Source organism: Scyliorhinus canicula, chromosome 2, assembly GCF_902713615.1.
Source record: "Scyliorhinus canicula chromosome 2, sScyCan1.1, whole genome shotgun sequence".
Classification (NCBI taxonomy): Eukaryota; Metazoa; Chordata; class Chondrichthyes; order Carcharhiniformes; family Scyliorhinidae; genus Scyliorhinus; species Scyliorhinus canicula.
Genome location: NC_052147.1, coordinates 151,418,910 through 151,439,048, shown reverse-complemented (window position 1 = coordinate 151,439,048; position 20,139 = coordinate 151,418,910). Strand labels below are relative to the sequence as shown.

The following is a 20,139-nucleotide window of genomic DNA, read 5'->3' as shown; positions in this document are numbered from 1 at the left end:
TTTCTGGTGAAGAATAAAAGTCCATCAACGAATTCTACGTCATCATACTACAATGAATATTCTTTCGAATACAACTCCTCTGACAGCAAGCAACTCATTCACTGAGTAATTTGCTGGTGAATAAGGTTTGTACATAAGAATGATCAAAAACAAATGCTTTTTGGGATAATCAGATTATTGAAGTGTCCTGGGAATGTCACTTTAAGAAATGTTTGTCTTCTCAAGTGGCTGCAGTGATGTCAGTGTGTGGGTGGAGCTGGGCTCTAGCTCTGCTTTTTACTTTCGTTTTGAGCTGGAAGCTGTTTGTTGCTGAGTTTTAATTTCGTTTTCAGTTGGAGAGCTGCATTCAAACCAAGGTGGTGTATTTTGGGTCTCTCTCTCTCTGCATGCTAAAGAATGTCTCCAGATCACTTGATGATTTCAAAGTAATCCCCGTTTCTGTACGGATTGCAAACCTACTGTCTTTGTTAAAAAGGGTTTTTGACTTATGAATGTTGCTAGGAAATTTACTAAGGGTTACCTATAGAGTATTGTATCTTTGGAGGGAGAGTATCAGTGTTGGTAGTTGATAAGATGTTTACTGTGTGTTCATAAAATGATAACTGGATTCATAGAATAAACATTGTTTTTGTTTAAAACTACTTTAAATCTCTGTTGCATCACACCTGTAAAGTGGGCCCTTGTACTCCCCATAACCAAAATCTATTCAAAGTTGTGCGTCAGGTGAACTCCATGATATACTTTGGTGTTCTCTAAGCCCTGGCCCATAATAGAAGATTAAATGGAAATATGACCGTTCCATAGCCTTTTGATTCTGACACTAGAGTATTCTACAAGTTATTTACGTATTTTGTGGATTCTGGAAATGTTCAAGAGCAAAGTATGCCTGCGTTTGCTCATGTTAACCAGAAGCTAACCCAAACCAATCTTATGGTTAACTATGAAACTAGTAATATTTTGTTTGTTAGAAATAATACTTCTAAAAACACTTTCCTTTATCGCCATTTCATGATAAATTTATTTTCCCTCCATATTAAAGCATAATCTTGCATACGTTTAATATGGCCACTGACGAAATCACCGCAGTCACAGAACATTGCTGCAGGAGTTCCCGAGGGTGTTGTCCTATGCCCAACCATGTTCAACTGCTTCACCATGACCGTGCCTCCATCATAAGGACAGAAGTGGCTGAAGAGAACCACTCTCAATTCCTCAAACACTGAAGCAATCTCTGCCTTTTTGTAGCAAAACTTGGACAACATTCAAGTTTGGCTTAATAAATGGCAGGTACATTCGCACCACACAAGTGCCAGGCAATGACCATCCCCAACAGGAGAGAATCTAACCATCTCCCCATGACATTCAGCGGCATTATCATCACTGAATTCTCCACCATCATCCTGGGGGCTACCATTGACCAGAAACCGAACTGGATCAGCCAAATAAATGCTGTGGCAGATTACAGTTTGGGGTCAGTAATTCACCTCACTCCTCAAAGCCTCTCCACCATCTACAAAGGCACATGTCAGGAATGCAATGAAGTATGTTCCACATGGCTAGATGAAAGCAGCTCCAACACCATGGAATCGTTGGCCTGGTTAGCAAGGTTCAAAAGACATGGTTTAATAAAGAAGTGTTATTTTTATGTTAAAAAATGTGACTGGTGCTTTGAGTTATTTATGCTTCATGCCTAAGTACTCTATAGTAGTTATTCTACAGTGCAAGTTCTCCAACCTAGGCTCTTAACCCCACCCACAACTGTAATAAAACAAATTTCAAGTAAATAGTTCTAAATATCACTCCTAATCTTTGAGACGTGGAAATGACTGTACTTATACCTACTGGAGTAATAATCCTCTTGATAGTTCAGTGGACTATTGATTGCGAGGCTAACTTGGAAGGTGGTTCATTATGAATATACCAGTAGAATTCCTATTCAAATATCCATATGTGGACTTTAAAGGGCAAAAAGTAGAAAGGAGAAACTAGAATAAAAATTAATGGAAGAAATAACCTCGATTGCATCTGTGTATTGTGAACTACCTAAAAAAAAGACAAGGGAGAAAAAATAGAACAAACTTTGTTTGGGGAACAAAGGTGACCCCAAGATTGATGACAGGATATCGAACTTTCATCTATTTGCACCTTATGACTCCTTTGTGTTACAAAATAATTAAACTAGACATCCTTAGGCACGTTGATCTCCGTTGCTGTAATACAAAGAAGTACCATCCCAAAAGGTTGCCATTACCCCCTCCTTAAAACTTGCTGCTCCTGATGCTCGCCTTATACTCTACCTCCAGCATCACCACACATATTTGCTTCACACACTGAATGATAGCATCTGGCATCCCAGAGATTGTCACAGCACGCTCAGTGGAATTAGGCAGCATGTCCCCTGCCACCTGGACTTGAGCCCCTGTCGACTGGAAAGAATAGAAAAACATATATGGGTTAAAGCCACAGATGTGGTGCCAGAATCTGGAAAAAATGTTAATTATTCTACAACAATAATCTGCATTAGCAAGTCCTTTGTGCCAGTTTAGTGAAACATGCCTACATTATGTGAAGGTGACACATTTCACTTAGTCTGTGCACCTCAATATGCAGATGCCAGAAAGAAAATACAGGGAGAACACAGCATAATAAATTTTAAGCCTGATTAAGATCATAACCTATCAACTTAAAATGTATTAACAAATGTTAAAATATATGCAAAATTTAATATGCTTAGATAATGCAAAATTAAATTCCAATATCACTTCCATCATCGCAAGATAACATTCGTGTTTAAAGGACATAATTTGAGCAAAACAAATCCTAACCAGTTAATAATTTATGGGCAGCACGTTAGCACAGTTGCTTCACAGCTCCAGGGTCCCAGATTCAATTCCAGTTTTGGGTCACTGTCTGTGTGGAGTCTGCACATCCTCCCTGCGTGTGCGTGGGTTTCCTCCCACAGTCCAAAGATGTGCAGGTTAGGTGGATTGGCCATGATAAATTGCCTTAGTGTCCAAAAAGGTTCGGTGGGGTTACTGGGTTATGGGAATAGAGTGGAGGCGTGGGTGTAAGTGGGTTGTTCTTTCCAAGGGCCAGTGCAAACTTGATGGGCTGAATGGCCTCCTTCTGCACTGTAAATTCTATGATAATTCATTGCTGACTTTTCAACTGTTTACATACTGTTTTTACGGTAGTTAATACCATTAAATCACTTTTGTTTATGAACAATCATACTCTTCATTATCATTAAAACAATCTTATCTGGACTTCTTGCAATGAATAAGTTGCTCTGAAATCAGTCTAGGTTATGGCTTTTTGACCAAGGTCAATGGAATTTCATAACTGATTTACAAAAAACTTTCCTGCAGCAGATGAAGAAAATGTTGTCGTCGCCTTTGGAGCTGAAATTGTAGTGTTGGTTGCCTCCTGTCTGCAATCGTTAAACCACACACTAACATATATTGAATCTGATGCTTTAGTATCATTTCCCATGCCATTTATTGACTTGCTAGCATGAGTTCTGCAGCTCTAGAGCATTAGAAATGGCAGCACTGCTTGCCTTTGGTTCCCAGTTACAATCTTTCACAATTTTGGACAGGAACATTACCTGCAGCAGTAGCTTGGAAGTCAAGTGAATGCCTCACAAAAAACTGTTTGAAAAGGGCCGTTTTAGTGACAGATATAGCAGCAGGGTCTTCAGTTATATGGAGACAAGAAAAGCTGGGATTGTTCGCCTTGTAGCAGAGAAAATTAAAGGGAGGTTTAATAGAGGCACTCAAAATTATGAAGGGATTTGATAGATTAAATCATTTATTTAAATTAGCAGGAAGGTCAATAAGTAGAAAATACAGATTTAAGGCAATTTCCTCAAGAACTAGAGGGTGGACAAGGAAATTTATTTTGAGAGTTGTGATGTGCCACTTGAATGATTCCATAGTAACTTCCAAAAGGGAATTGGATATACACTTGATAAAGGAAAATCTTTTAAAAGACATGGAGAAAAATGGTGAGTGCAACTAACTTGGTTAGATCTTTCAAAGCAGTAACACAGGCACAATGGCTTCTTTCTGTTCGGTATCAAATCGTCTTCTCTGGCTGCAACCAGCCATTATGCCATTAGACGTGCAACAAAAATGCCGCACATGGTTTCTCACCATCTCAAAAACAGATCATCCAGAGCCCAGCTGGAAACTGGCCATTCAATTTCATCATTAACAGGTGAGACCAGATAGCAAGACATCTCGGATTGCAAACAATGACCATCTGTCTCAGAGTTGGTACTACACTGGCTGCGATGACACTACAATGTGCCACGTTATAACTCAACAGGGAGCATTACACCTGAAATAAAACATTTCATTAAGGTCAAACGTGATCAAATGTGGGACTGAGTTATTTTGGAGAGAAAAGCTGACCTCGCGAATTTCTTTGATCTTGGAGCCTCCTTTTCCAATCAGTGATCCGCACTGACTGGCTGGTACAACAAGTCGCAGGGTCACGGGTGGTTTACTTGTGGCAGTACTGTTCGACATTGAATTGTCAATATCCTGAAATTGCAAATAAATAGTTTTGGTTTAATATGTTATGCTATCATTCTAAAATAATCAGCTCAAATATTAATTAATGGTATCAAATCTGTGCTATGACATTTAGAAGCTTGCAGCATTTAAGTATAACTTGCGCTTACTGTGTGACTCCTCAAAACCTCATTATGGTATGGTACAGATCATTGAAATGGATTGTTTAATTTAGCCGTCAGAAATTAGTTAATAATTTTTCATTGACCATAAAACTACCATGAAGAGAACTCGAGAAAACAGTTTCTTTTTATGCATTTAATAGTACTGGTTTTGGGCAGCATGGTAATTTGCATTGCTGCCTCACAGCACTGAGGACCCTGGTTTGATCCTGGCCCCAGGTCACTGTGCGGGTGCAGTTTGCACATTCTCCCTGTGTTTGCATGGGTCCTACTCCCACAACCCAAAGATGTGCGGGTTAGGTGGACTGGCCACGCTAAATTGCCCCTTAATTGGGAAAAAAAAAGAATTGGGTACTGTAATTTTTTTCTTTTTTAAATAGCGCTCGTTTTAGTTTTGAGCTCCACAGCTCAAACTCCAGGTTTCTCATTAAAATGCAGCAGAATAATTCACAAAAAAGAGAAGAAATTTACACAAACTACATCTGTTATTTCAACTCTTTCCTAACTTCTGAAGAATGGCCCCAATTGCACTATTAAAATTTCACGCAAATCGTCTCTTACCTCCTCAAACTTAAAAGCGATCATTGCAAATGCTTTGAATATTGCATCAGTTGGGCCTGTGATGGTTACAATTCTCTCGGGACAATTTCCTTCAGAGATATTAATGCGCGCACCACTCTGAAATAGTCACAAGATGTCCAAGTTACTGCAGGAAAGCCAATCAAATTACCTTGCAGAAGCATGGAAACTCAAATAAAGATCACCTAGTAACAGTTCACTTACCTCCTCGCGCATCTTTTTCACAGTCTCACCTTTCTGAAAGAGGAGATAATATACAAATCATGTGTGTCCATATATGTTTACATGGGGCTGGTTTAGCACAGTGGGCTAAACAGCTGGCTTGTAATGCAGAACAAGGCCAGCAGCGCGAGTTCAATTCCCGTAGCGGCCTCCCCGAACAGGCGCCGGACTGTAGCGACTAGGGGCTTTTCACAGTAACTTAACAGCCTACTTGCGACAGTAAGCGATTATTATTATTACATGCTAATCTAGTGACATGATAACACTGGTTTCAGACTGGCATGAAGCCAACACTACAGCACATAATATCTGTGGATAAGTGTTTAAAATAACATTGTACAGCATCTTGTCCATGGAAATAATTTATTGCTTGCAGACTTACATCCAAATGACAGGAATTCATTAGTGTGTAGCAGTTGTAATGGGTACAAACAACAATCATCACTTGTATCGGCTAGAACTAAAAAGGTATCGTTATTCAAGTCATAAAAAAACAGAGCTGGAAAAGGTTCTCCTTGAGCAAGGACAGTAGATATGAAAAGTTCCTTTTATAGAAACAAGACGTTAGCTGCAGATGCATCAAATATTTATGCATTCACGATGAGATTGCAAATAGTGCCAATTAATCTATTTGATCAGTATTATCAACAATCACAAAGTAAAATATTATCAGTACAAACCTTTCCGATGATGCTTCCAACTTCCTGCAAGACAGAAAAATTAGTAATGCTTATCAGTAGACCAATTTCACAAAACTTCTTGTTATACATCAAGCTGTTTTCAACAAATGTCTCAACCATTGCTTTAAAATATTGCAGAAACCAAATACATTCAATACTAACCAGTTTGATACCCAAGAATCTAAGCCTCCAAGATTCTGCATTCAACTGCTACTCAGTTTTATAAAGAAAATGTAGTAGTTCAGTGGGTTTGTGAAAGAAACAAATCCCATTAAACTAAATTCAGTCAAAAGAGAGAAACATAATACAGTTCAATGTTTTCCAGGAAATCGCAAGGGCAAGGGTGCTGCAGAGAGATGGAAAGAGAAGGCGATGCACGAAGTAGAGGAGTGAAGATAGACAGTAAGATAGACAGAAGGAAAAGTATGTGTCAGAGAGCGGTGGCAATAGAACATACAATGTAGAAGCTGGCCATTTGGCCCATCGAGTCTGCACCAACCCTTGGAATGAACACCCCACACCTCCACCCTATCCCCGTAACCCCCCACTTATTCTTTTTGGACACTAAGAGCAATTTAGCATGGCCAAACCACCTAACCTGCACATCCTTGGACTGTGGGAGGAAACCGGAGGAAACACGGAGGAAACCCACGCAGGCACGGGGAGAACGTGCAGACTCTGCACAGACAGTGACTCAAGCCAGGAATCGAACCTAGGACCCTGGAGTTGTGAAGCAATTGTGCTAACCACTGTGCTACCGTGCTGCAATGTGTCAATCAGTGCAAATGAGGGTAGAGGTAGAGAGGAAAAAAAGAGCATGAAGAGTCTGGTGGGTGGAGGAAGAGGGAAATATATGCCAAAGCAATGGGATGAGGTCGTGCACCAATGAGAGAATTTGTTACCTCCAATGTAATGAGGAACAAGCGCCAGAAATGAAGTGGTGCCAGGGTAGTGTGCACCAGAATGAAGTTGCACACAGAGGAATAAAGGGAGAGCGGTGCAGTGACATAACCAGAGGCATTCAGCTGGGGAGAAAGACAGAGATAGTTAGTCTAAAGTCACTGCTGCTTTTATCATAGAATTTACAGTGCAGAAGGAGGCCATTCGGCCCATCGAGTCTGCACCGGCTCTTGGAAAGAGCACCCTACCCAAGTTCAACACCTCCACCTTATCCCCATAACCCAGTAACCCCACCCAACACTAAGGGCAATTTTGGACACTAAGGGCAATTTATCATGGCCAATCCACCTAACCTGCACATCTTTGGACTGTGGGAGGAAACCGGAGCACCCGGAGGAAACCCACGCACACACGGGGAGGATGTGCAGACTCCACACAGACAGTGACCCAAGCTGGAATCGAACCTGGGACCCTGGAGCTGTGAAGCAATTGTGCTATCCACAAGGCTACCGTGCTGCCCACTTGTTCATGTATGAGGCCCAAGTTGAGGACTAACAAGTCTCAAAAGTTTTTCTTTCCTGCTTGTGCTCTCAGTTGGAGGTATGGAATATCACAGCATCCTGAAAGGGCAATATTCTTTAGATTCAGCTGATTATCAACCAACTGACATAAGCACAGCAGGTAACACTGTTAATCTGTGCTTGGAGGGGAAAGCAATGATGCAACATGGCAGCCCCATCTCTTATTTGGAAACTTCAGGCTAAATCAACTTCAAACATGAGCTAAATAGGATAGAAAGTAATTTCCCTCCTTCACTTGCTTTCAGGAGTTACCAACAAGAACTGACATCCATATTAGGTCTAGGGTGAGAGCTCCTTAATTCAAAGAAGTGCACCATATTCAATAACCCTTGCGTTCGACTGACAAAGGTGCAATGTCAAAATTGGAAATGTGTACTAGTCTCACTGAAGACCAAATAAGGTTGAAGATTTAATTGTTTAAAAAGTTGTGTTTTTTTAATAGAACTGTACGAGACCTGCATAAGAATTGAACGACTTCCCTACTTCACTTTCATCAGATTAGTACAGCATGAAAAAAATTGAAATGGTGACATTTCACTTCCACTTTATTGAATTTGTTTCTTTTCAAACGCTTGGTTTCTTCTGAATTTAATTTGTAAGGAATTAGATTTATTGTCACATGTACAGTGAAAAGTATTGTTCTGCGTACAGTCCAGACATATCGTGCCATACATGAAAAAACATAGGACATATATAAATACACTACGTAAACACAGACAGGCATCGGATAAAACATGCGGAATGTAGTACTACTCAGTAGAGATGATGTGTGAAGAGAACAGTTCTGTCGATAAAAGGGTCATTCAGGAGTCGAGTAACAGCAGGGAAGAAGCTGTTCTTGAATCTGTTTGTGCATGTTCTCAGACTTCGTATCTCCTGCCCGATGGAAAAGGTTCAAAAAGAGAATAACCCAGGTGGGAGGGTCTTTGATTATGTTGCCCGCTTTCCAAAAGTAGCGGGAGGTGTAGACAGAGTCAATGTATGGAAGGTGATTTGGTGTGATGGACTGGGCTGTGTTCACTACTCTCTGTAGTTTCTTATGGTCTTGTGCTGAGCAGTTGCCATAGCAGGCTGTGATGCAGCCAGATATGATGCTTTCTATGGTGCAAAGAGTCAATGTGGACATACAGAATTTATTTTGTGAAAAATATTTTTTTCTCCTCCTTTTTCACATTTTCATCCGGATTTATACCCACCAACAATCAACAATAACAAATGCAATGTCAAACCCCTGGCCAACAATCCCTCCCTCCCACCAACCCCCAAAACAACCCTCAACATTTTAAATACAAACATAGAACTGTTATCATAGAATTTACAGTGCAGGAGGAGGCCATTCGACCCATCGAGTCTGCACCAGTTCCTGGAAAGAGCACCCTACCCAAGGTTAACACCTCCACCCTATCCCCATGACCCAGTAACCCCACCTAACACTAAGAGCAATTTTGGACACTAAGGGCAATTTATCATGGCCAATCCACCTAACCTGCACATCTTTGGACTGTGGGAGGAAACCGGAGCACCCGGAGGAAACCCACGCACACACGGGGAGGATGTGCAGACGCCGCACAGAGAGTGACCCAAGCAGGAATCGAACCTGGGACCCTGGAGCTGTGAAGCGATTATGCTATCCACAATGCTACCGTGCTGCCCATCAACATCAAAGAAAAAGAATCAGAAATCCACCATCCACCCATAAAAAGTCACCAACAACATACACAGTCCAACACCCCCCCGCAATGTTCGATGTCATCCAATTCTTGAAAGTGCATAATAAACAGAGCCCATGAATTGTAGAACCCTTCCATCCTTCCCCTCAACTCAAACTTCACCTTCATAAGAACATAAGAACTAGGAGCAGGAGTAGGCCATCTGGCCCCTCGAGCCTGCTCCGCCATTCAATTAGATCATGGCTGATCTTTTGTGGACTCAGCTCCACTTTCCGGCCCGAACACCATAACCCTTAATCCCTTTATTCTTCAAAAAACTATCTATCTTTACCTTAAAAACATGTAATGAAGGAGCCTCAACTGCTTCGCTGGGCAAGAAATTCCATAGATTCACAACCCTTTGGGTGAAGAAGTTCCTCCTAAACTCAGTTCTAAATCTACTTCCCCTTATTTTGAGGCTATGCCCCCTAGTTCTGCTGTCACCCGCCAGTGGAAACAACCTGCCCGCATCTATCCTATCCCCTTCATAATTTTAAATGTTTCTATAAGATCCCCCCTCATCCTTCTAAATTCCAACGAGTACAGTCCCAGTCTACTCAACCTCTCCTCATAATCCAACCCCTTCAGCTCTGGGATTAACCTAGTGAATCTCCTCTGCACACCCTCCAGCGCCAGTACGTCCTTTCTCAAGCAAGGAGACCAAAACTGAACACAATACTCCAGGTGTGGCCGCACTAACACCTTATACAATTGCAACATAACCTCCCTAGTCTTAAACTCCATCCCTCTAGCAATGAAGGACAAAATTCCATTTGCCTTCTTAATCACCTGTTGCACTTGTAAACCAACCTTCTGTGACTCATGCACTGGCACACCCAAGTCTCTCTGAACAGCGGCATGCTTTAATATTTTATCGTTTAAATAATAATCCCGTTTGCTGTTATTCCTACCAAAATGGATAACCTCACATTTGTCAACATTGTATTCCATCTGCCAGACCCGAGCCCATTCACTTAACCTATCCAAATCCCTCTGCAGACTTCCAGTATCCTCTGCACTTTTCGCTTTACCACTCATCTTAGTGTCATCTGCAAACTTGGACACATTGCCCTTGGTCCCCAACTCCAAATCATCAATGTAAATTGTGAACAATTGTGGGCCCAACACGGATCCCTGAGGGACACCACTAGCTACTGATTGCCAACCAGAGAAACACCCATTTATCCCAACTCTTTGCTTTCTATTAATTAACCAATCCTCTATCCATGCTACTACTTTACCCGAAATGCCATGCATCTTTATCTTATGCAGCAACCTTTTGTGTGGCACCTTGTCAAAGGCTTTCTGGAAATCCAGATATACCACATCCATCGGCTCCCCGTTATCTACTGCACTGGTAATGTCCTCAAAAAATTCCACTAAATTAGTTAGGCATGACCTGCCTTTAACGAACCCATGCTGCGTCTGCCCAATGGGACAATTTCTATCCAGATGCCTCGCAATTTCTTCCTTGATGATAGATTCCAGCATCTTCCCTATTACCGAAGTTAAACTCACTGGCCTATAATTTCCTGCTTTCTGCCTACCTCCTTTTTTAAACAGTGGCGTCACGTTTGCTAATTTCCAATCCACCGGGACCACCCCAGAGTCTAGTGAATTTCGGTAAATTATCACTAGTGCATCTGCAATTTCCCTAGCCATCTCTTTTAGCACTCTGGGATGCATTCCATCAGGGCCAGGAGACTTGTCTACCTTTAGCCCCATTAGCTTGCCCATCACTCCCTCCTTAGTGATAACAATCCTCTCACGGTCCTCACCTGTCATAGCCTCATTTCTATCAGTCGCTGGCATGTTATTTGTGTCTTCCACTGTGAAGACCGACCCAAAAAACCTGTTCAGTTCCTCAGCCATTTCCTCATTTCCCATTATTAAAACTCCCTTCTCATCCTCTAAAGGACCAATATTTACCTTAGCCACTCTTTTTTGTCTTATATATTTGTAAACACTTTTACTGTCTGTTTTTATATTCTGAGCAAGTTTACTCTCATACTCTATCTTACTCTTCTTTATAGCTTTTTTAGTAGCTTTCTGTTGCCCCCTAAAGATTTCCCAGTCCTCTAATCTCCCAGCAATCTTTGCCACTTTATGTGCTTTTTCCTTCAATTTGATACTCTCCCTTATTTCCTTAGATATCCACGGTCGATTTTCCCTCTTTCTTCCGTCCTTCCTTTTTGTTGGTATAAACCTTTGCTGAGCACTGTGAAAAATCGCTTGGAAGGTTCTCCACTGTTCCTCAACTGTTCCACCATAAAGTCTTAGCTCCCAGTCTACCTTAGCTAGTTCTTCTCTCATCCCCTTGTAATCTCCTTTGTTTAAACACAAAACACTAGTATTTGGTTTTACTTTCTCACCCTCCATCTGTATTTTAAATTCCACCATATTGTGATCGCTCCTTCCGAGAGGATCCCTAACTATGAGATCATGAATCAATCCTGTCTCATTACACAGGACAAGATCTAGGACCGCTTGTTCCCTCGTAGGTTCCATTACATACTGTTCTAGGAAACTATCGCGGATACATTCTATAAACTCCTCCTCACGGTTGCCTTGACCGACCTGGTTAAACCAATCGACATGTAGATTAAAATCCCCCATGATAACTGCTGTACCATTTCTACATGCATCAGTTATTTCTTTGTTTATTGCCTGCCCCACCATCTCGTTACTATTTGGTGGCCGATAGACTACTCCTATCAGTGACTTTTTCACCTTACTATTCCTGATTTCCACCCAAATGGATTCAACCTTATCCTCCATAGCACCGATGTCATCCCTTACTATTGCCCAGATGTCATCCTTAAATAACAGAGCAACACCACTTCCCTTACCATCCACTCTGTCCTTCCGAATAGTTTGATACCCTCGGATATTTAACTCCCAGTCGTGACCATCCTTTAACCATGTTTCAGTAATGGCCACTAAATCAGTCATTTACGATGATTTGTGCCACCAACTCATTTACTTTATTCCGAATACTACGAGCATTCAGGTAAAGTACACTTATGTTGGTTTTTTTACCTCTGTTTTGAATCTTAACATCTCCAGTTTTATTCCTTTTGTTATTACTGGGCCTATTCACTGTGCTCCCCTCAGTCACTGGACCTTGTACTGTCGCCCTTTTGGATTTCTAACTATGTCTTCTCTGCCTTGCACTTTTCCCCTTACTTCCTTTTGTTTCTGTCCCTGTTTTACTACCTTCCAACTTCCAGCATTGGTTCCCATCCCCCTGCCACATTAGTTTAAACCCTCCCCAACAGCTCTCGAAAACACCCCCCCTAGGACATCGGTTCCAGTCCTGCCCAAGTGCAGACCGTCCGGTTTGTACTGGTCCCACCTCCCCCAGAACCGGTCCCAATGCCCCAGGAATTTGAATCCCTCCCTCTTGCACCATCTCTCGAGCCACGCATTCATCCTATCTATCCTGACATTCCTACTCTGACTAGCTCGTGGCACTGGTAGCAATCCTGAGATTACTACCTTTGAGGTCCTACTTTTTAGTTTAACTCCTAACTCCCTGAATTCCGCTTGTAGGACCTCATCCCGTTTTTTTACCTATATCGTTGGTGCCTATGTGCACCACGACAGCTGGCTGTTCACCCTTCCCCCCCCCCCCAGAATGTCCTGCAGCCGCTCCGAGACATCCTTGACCCTTGCATCAGGGAGGCAACATACCATCCTGGAGTCTCGATTGCGTCCACAGAACCGCCTGTCTATTCCCCTTACGATCGAGTCCCCTATCACTATAGCCCTGCCATTTTTCTTCCTGCCCTGCTGTTAAATGTTCGAATGTTAAAAACTCCAGCAGGTCCCCCGCCACGCCAGGGCACAGGGTGGAGAAACTGATCACCACCCCAACAGGATCTGCCTTTGGCTGATCAGCGAGACGAAGGCTAAAACATCTGCCTTCGCACCCGCTTCCAACCCCAGCCGATCCGATACCCCGAATATGGCCTCAAGAGGCCTCACCCTCCAGAGCACCTGACTCCACAACCCCTTCTCCATGCTCTCCCAACTCTTCCTCCCACTTGACCTTAATCTCCTCCAGCGGTGCCTTCTCTTCTCCCAGAAACGCCCCATAAATCGCCGAAACCACCCCCATCTCCAGTCCCCCTGTCGTCAGCACTTCCCCAACAATGTGGAGGCCGGCGCCAGCGGAAAGCTCTATCTCCTTCTTAGCAAAACTTGACCTGCATATCCGTAAACATTTCCCCCCTGCCCCAACCCGTATTTCGCTCTCAGCTCCTTCAGTATCACAAACCGGCCCCTTAGAAGCAAACCCTTTAATCCCCTGGCGCCCTTCTCCTCCCATCTCAGAAAGCTCCCATCCCACTTACCTGGCTCAAATCGGTCGTTCCCCTGAATCGGCATTTCCCTTGACCCCGCTCCCAGCCTAACGTGCTGGCGCAACTGCCTCCAGATTTAACGTAGCTACTACCACCGGACTCCATGATTATTTCACCAGGGCCATTGGGATTCGATTTTGTTTATTGTCACGTGTACCGAGGTACAGTGAAAAGTATTTTTCTGCGAGCAGCTCAATAGATCATTAAGTACATGAAAGAAAGATAAAAGAAAATACATAATAGGGCAACACAAGGTACACAATGTAACTACATAAACACCGGCATCGGGTGAAGCATGCAGGGGTGTAGCGTTAACAAGGTCAGTCCCAAAGAGGGTCGTTTAAGAGTCTGGTAACTGCGGGGAAGAAGCGGTTTTTGAGTCTGTTCGTGCGTGTTCTCAGACTTTTGTATCTCCTGTCCGATGGAAGAAGTTGGAAGAGTGAGTAAGCCGGGTGGGAGGGGTCTTTGATTATGCTACGCGCTTTCTCCAGGCAGCAGGACGCGTAGATGGAGTCAATGCATGGGAGGCAGGTTTGTGTGATGGACTGGGTTGTGTTCACGGCTCTATGAAGTTTCTCGCGGTCCTGGGCTGAGCAGTTGCCATACCAGGCTGTGATGCAGCCAGATAAGATGCTTTCTATGGTGCATCTGTAAAAGTTGGTAAGAGTTAATGTGGACATGCCGGATTTCCCGAGTTTCCTGAGGAAGTGTCGGCACTGTTGTGCTTTCTTGGTGGTCGCATCGATGTGGGTGGACCAGACAGATTTTTGGAGATGTGTACCCCTAGAAATTTGAAACTGCTAACCATCTCCACCTCGGTCCCATTGATGCCGACAGGGGCGTGTGCAGTACTTTGATTCCTGAAGTCAATGACCAGCTCTTTAGTTTTGCTGGTATTGAGGGATAGATTGTTGTCTCTGCACTACTCCATAGGTTCTCTATCTCCCTCCTGTATTCTGACTCGTTGTTATTCGAGATCCAGCCCACTATGGTCATATCGTCAGCAAACCTGTAGATGGAGTTTGAACCAAATTTTGCCACGCAGTCGTGTGTACAGGGAGCGGCGCTGTTGCCAATGCACTCAGCCCCGACTCCCTGCACAGACCCTCCTCCTTCCTGAACCACTGGGAGTCTTCCCCCCCCCTCTAACCCAGCTCCTAACTTTCTCTGCGTTCGCCGCCCAGTAATAATAGTCAATTCCGAAGACCTAACCCTCCTGACTGCCGTCCTCTCTATAATAACACCTTCCTAATCCTAGCCATCTTCCCACCCCACCCATATAAACGAGATAATCATCTTTTCAACCTCCTTGAAAATGCCTTTGGCAGGAAGAGCAGCAGGCACTGAAAAATTAACAAGAATTGCGGCAACACATTCATTTTAATTGCCCGTACCAGACCTGGCAGCGACAGAGGGAGCCCATCCCACCTTGTCAGATTCACTTTCACCCCCCCCCCCCCACCAGACTAGCAATGTTATACCTACGGAGCTCCCCCAATCCCGTGCCACCTGCACCCCCAGATATCTAAAGTGAGTCCCCACCCTACGGAATGGCAGCCCCCCCCCCCCCCCAAACCCTGGCCGAGACACCACAACATATTCACTTATCTAAATTTAGTTTATATTCCGAAAAAGACCTAAACACTCGAAGCAGCTCCAATATGCCCCCCATCGACGCATTCGATTTCGATACATACAGCAGCAAGTTGTCCGCATACAAAGATACAACCCCGTTCCACACCTCTGAACTCCTCAACACGATGGCCAACGGCTCCATAGGGAGGCACGGTAGCACAAGTGAATAGCACTGTGGCTTCACAGCGCCAGGATCCCAGGTTCGATTCCCCGCTGGGCCACTATCTGTGCGGAAACTGCACGTTCTCCCAGTATCTGCGTGGGTTTCCTCAGGGTACTCCGGTTTCCTCCCACAAGTCCCGCAAGACTTGCAGGTTTGGGGGATTGGCCATGATAAATTGCCTTTAGTGACCAAAAAGGTTAGATGGGGTTATTGGGTTACGGGGATAGGGTGGAAGTGAGGGCTTAAGTGGGTTGATGCAGACTCGATGGGCCGAATGGCCTCCTTCTGCACTGTATATTCTATGTTCTGTATTCGATCGCAAGCACAAAGAAATTCATGTTAGTCGTGCGGACACGCGCTCTCATCTCCCTGTACAGCAGCCTTAAGCAATCTACAAATCGTGGCGCAATCCGAAACCGCTCCAGAATCACCATCAAATACCCCCACTCTACTAAGCCAAGGCCTTCCTGATGCCCAATGCCATAACCACTTGTCTCCCTTCCCTCCGCCAACACCATAACCACATTCAATATCCTCCTAATGTTCAAAAAGAGCTGCTTCCCCTTCAGATCTTCCCCTAACACCTTCGGGAGGCACTCCTCCAACCTCCCCACCAATACCTTCACCAACACCTTTGCGTCCACATTCAAAGTGATATGGGGCCGATACGACCCACACTCTGTCGGATCCTTATCCTTCTTGAGCAACAGGGAGATCGATGCCTGTCCCAAAGTCTGTGGCAACACTCCCTTCCCTACCGCTGCCTCAAACATCTCCACCATCAGAGGCGCCAACTTATCTTTACATTTCTTGTAATACTCTACCGGAAACCCATCTGGACCTGTTACCTTCCCCGACTGCATCCTCCCAATATCCTGCTCTGCTATCGACCCCTCCAATATGGGCCTGTCCCCTTCCCCTTGGGTATTCCAAACTATCCAGGAATTCTTGCATCTCCCGATCCTTCCCAGGTTTCCCTCTCGGAAAACTCCTCACCCTATTAATCTGATCTGGAGCAAACACCAAATTCCCTGCCTTATATCGCATCGAAACCATTTGCCTCACCGCTGCCTCACTCCGAAGCTGACCTGCCAGCATGCGTCCCGCCTTCTCTCCATACTCGTAGACTGCTCCCCTCGCCCACCTTAGTTGGCGCACCGCCTTCCTTGTGGACAGCCAATCAAAGCTCACCTGCAACCCATTCCTCTTTTCCAGCAATGTTGGATCCACATCCTCTGCATACCTCCTATCCACTTCCAACATCTCATGTATTAACCTTTGCTATTCCACCCTCTCCTCCTTATCCACCTTTGCCTTAAACAATATCACCTCCCCCCTCACCACTGCCTTCAAAGCTTCCCATACCACCGTCTGCAACACCTCAGCCGTACAAATAAACCTCACATATTCCTCAATCACTATTCCAATGTTATCACAAAACCTTCGGAGCCCCAACAGCCCCACATCCAATCTCCACCCCCGCCTCTGCACTATTCCTTTCTTCAACACCATACCAACCCAGTGTGGCGCATGGTCCAATATTGCAATTGTTGAATATTCCGACCCCTTGGCCCCGGCCAACAGCGACTTTCCCACCACAAAAAAAATCTATCTGCAAATAGGCCTTATGAACTGAAGAGAAGAAAGAATACTCCCACTCCCCCGAGTGCAAAAACCTCCAAGGGTCCACTCCTCCCATTTCCACCATTAGCCCAGCCAACACCTTCGCTCCCTAACTGGGTAAAGCGGTCACGATCATGAACTGTCCAATTTTGGCTCCTGCACCATATCCCAGTCTCCACCCACTATCAATTCATGTGAATCCAAACCAGGGATGGCCCCACACACCTTCTTTGCAAAGCCTGCATCATCCCAGTTGGGACCATACACGCTTATCAATGCCACTAACCTCCCTTCCATTGCCCGTCATTAATACATAACTACCTCCCTGATCTGCCACAACTTCCTCTATTTGGAACCTCACTCTTTTTATTCACCAGAAAGGCAACATCCTGCACCCTAACAAAACCATCTGGCTAATCCAGCCCTTTCTCAGCCTCCCCTGATCCTTCACCCTGAAGTGAGTCTCCTGCTGCATTGCCACATCTGCTTTCAAACTTTTCAAATGCGCAAGCGCCCTCAACCTCTTCACTGGGCCTCCCAAACCCCACACGTTCCATGTAACTATCCTAACAGGGGATCTCTGCCCTTTTCTTCTCTTTCTCCCCCCCCCCACCCTCTGCTTATCCACCATCATCATAATTTCAGGGCCTGAGCCTGACCCATCCCTACCCTTGTTGACAACGAACCCCATCTCCACCCCGCCCAGAATACCCCCTTACACTCCCTCTCGGAGAAACCCCACCCAGTGTCGATCCCCTCCCTTTTCTCACCTCCTAGGCCATTGAAACCTGCCCACCAGACTCCAATGTCCGCAGCCCCTCCCCCACAACCCGACTTAAGATAGCTAGTGCAGGGGTCCCTGCTCCAGCCTTTCCTCACCTCCTGCCCAATCCCAAGAAACAAAAAACAATCAAATATATACTTTTCATAAAACTAAGGAAAGGATGCTACAAAGAACAGCAACAAAAATCTTTAACCTCTATAACAGTATGAAATAGGAACATTATTCAGCGTTACATATATACATTCTCGTACTGTTTACTTCTGTTCCAAGCTTCTCCCTTCATAAATGCCTCCACCGCCTCGAAGCAAAAGTCTCTGGAAGTATAGGTCACCCGTAGCTTTACTAGATACACCACTCTAAATGCACTCCGCTGTCGTAAAATGCCACCTTCACCCGGTCAAAAGCCACTCGCCACTTTGCCAGTACCACCGTCAAGTCCTGATAGATACGAACCTTGGCACCAGCCTATTGCACCTCCCGCTCCTTCTTTGCTCAGTTCAATACCGTCTTCCCGTAACAGCCTCCCCGAACAGGCGCGGAATGTGGCGACTAGGGGTTTTTCACAGTAACTTCATTTGAAGCCTACTCGTGACAATAAGCGATTTTAATTTTCATTTCTTCATGTGATATACGTGAAAACAGATTAAGCGAGGCCTCAGTGACTGATGAGTTCGGTCCAATTCATAATACGAGGGTTCCTCTCCCTCCTCCATCAGTTCTGCCAACACCTTGGCAAAGTACTCTGTCGGCCTCAGGCCCTCCGTCCCCTCGGGCAGGCCCACAATCCGTACATTTTGTTGTCTTGAGCGGTTCTCCATACCCTCCAACTTTGCTCGCAGCCCGAGATGAGCTGATCAATGTTCCTCCTCCACTCCCTTCATCTTCTCACTCTGTTCCCTCACCTCAGCCGCGTCTTTACACCAGTTACCTTCACCGGGGAAATTGCCTCCACTACCAACGCCTTCAGCGCGACTGCCATCTCCTCTCTCATCACCTCCATATGCTTTGCAAACTGCTTTGAGCTCCAGAGCCACCACCTCAGCCATCTTCTCTGCTGTAAACAGTGCGGCTCCACCCAGCGGCCCGGCCTCCGCCCTTTTGTCAGCCCCTGGGCCGGTCGTCACGCTCGACGGCGAGCTCTCATTCTCTCCCTTCCTTGCTGCTGTCCTCTGATTTTTGGACGTTTTGCCTCTTTGTTGGTTCTTAGTCCATCATGAATTGCCCCCAGATCGCAACACTGGACGAACTGACAGAGAAGTTTCAGCTAGCTGGGGGGAACGAGCTACGGTACCTGCAGCTCAAAAACTTCCTACGAAAGGAGACAAGGACGTACCCACAACCGCCACGACAGACACTACTGGAAGACCTACTGGACGCAAGTATCCTAGAGAAAGGGAACTGTAGTGACATGTATGACCGACTGGTAGATAGGGACGACACCGTACTGGACGCAACAAGAAGGAAATGGGAGGACGACCTGGGGATGGAGATAGAGTGGGGACTCTGGAGCGAAGCACTGCATAGGGTCAACTCCACCTCCACGTGCGCAAGGCTCAGCCTGACGCAACTAAAAGTGGTACATAGAGCCCACTTAACAAGAACCCGTATGAGTAGGTTCTTCCCGGAGGTGGAAGACAGATGTGAACGGTGCCAAAGAGGCCCGGCCAACCACGCCCACATGTTCTGGTCTTGCCCCAGACTCGTGGAGTACTGGACAGCCTTCTTCGAGGTTATGTCCAAAGTGGTGGGAGTGAGGGTGGAGCCATGCCCGATAGTGGCGGTCTTCGGGGTTTCAGAACAGCCAGATCTATTCCTGGGGAGGAGGGCGGACGCCCTTGCCTTTGCCTCCCTGATCGCCCGCCGTAGAATCCTGTTTGGCTGGCGGTCAGCAGCACCGCCCAGAGCTGCGGATTGGCTGTCCGACCTCTCGGAATCTCTCCAAATGGAGAAAATCAAATTTGCCATCCGAGGGTCGGACGACGGCTTCCACAGAACGTGGGAGCCATTCATGCAACTGTTCCGGGACCTATTTGTGGCCAATGTACAAGAGGAAGAATAGTCGGGGGAAGGTAGCGGGAGGGGCTACAGGTTCGGTACGGGGGTTCGATGGCTAGCTAAGGCCCAAAACCAAACTAAATAAACATGTTGGGGGGGGGGGGGGGGGGGGGCGGGCGCAGTTACTACTACGAAGATGCTTACC

At 45.3% G+C, this 20,139-nt stretch overlaps 1 protein-coding gene across 37 annotated transcripts in view; it reads right to left on the bottom strand.

The window, feature by feature from the left end:
- Positions 1-20,139, bottom strand: part of pcbp3 (poly(rC) binding protein 3) — a 251,594-nt gene that overhangs the window by 49,109 nt on the left and 182,346 nt on the right. For 23 of the 37 annotated variants that reach the window (XR_005459230.1, XM_038787803.1, XM_038787774.1 and 20 more), the window contains 5 exons: positions 6,181-6,204; positions 5,483-5,515; positions 5,261-5,377; positions 4,416-4,547; positions 2,286-2,426 (listed from right to left, as the gene is read on the bottom strand). Coding sequence is in view for 36 of the 37 variants with exons in the window: in XM_038787803.1 (XP_038643731.1) it covers positions 2,286-2,426; positions 4,416-4,547; positions 5,261-5,377; positions 5,483-5,515; positions 6,181-6,204 (447 nt within the window). In the remaining variant the exon portion in view is untranslated. The remainder of the gene's footprint in view (positions 1-2,285; positions 2,427-4,415; positions 4,548-5,260; positions 5,378-5,482; positions 5,516-6,180; positions 6,205-20,139) is intronic. The other 14 variants (XM_038787812.1, XM_038787719.1, XM_038787762.1 and 11 more) reach the window with 1 other exon arrangement.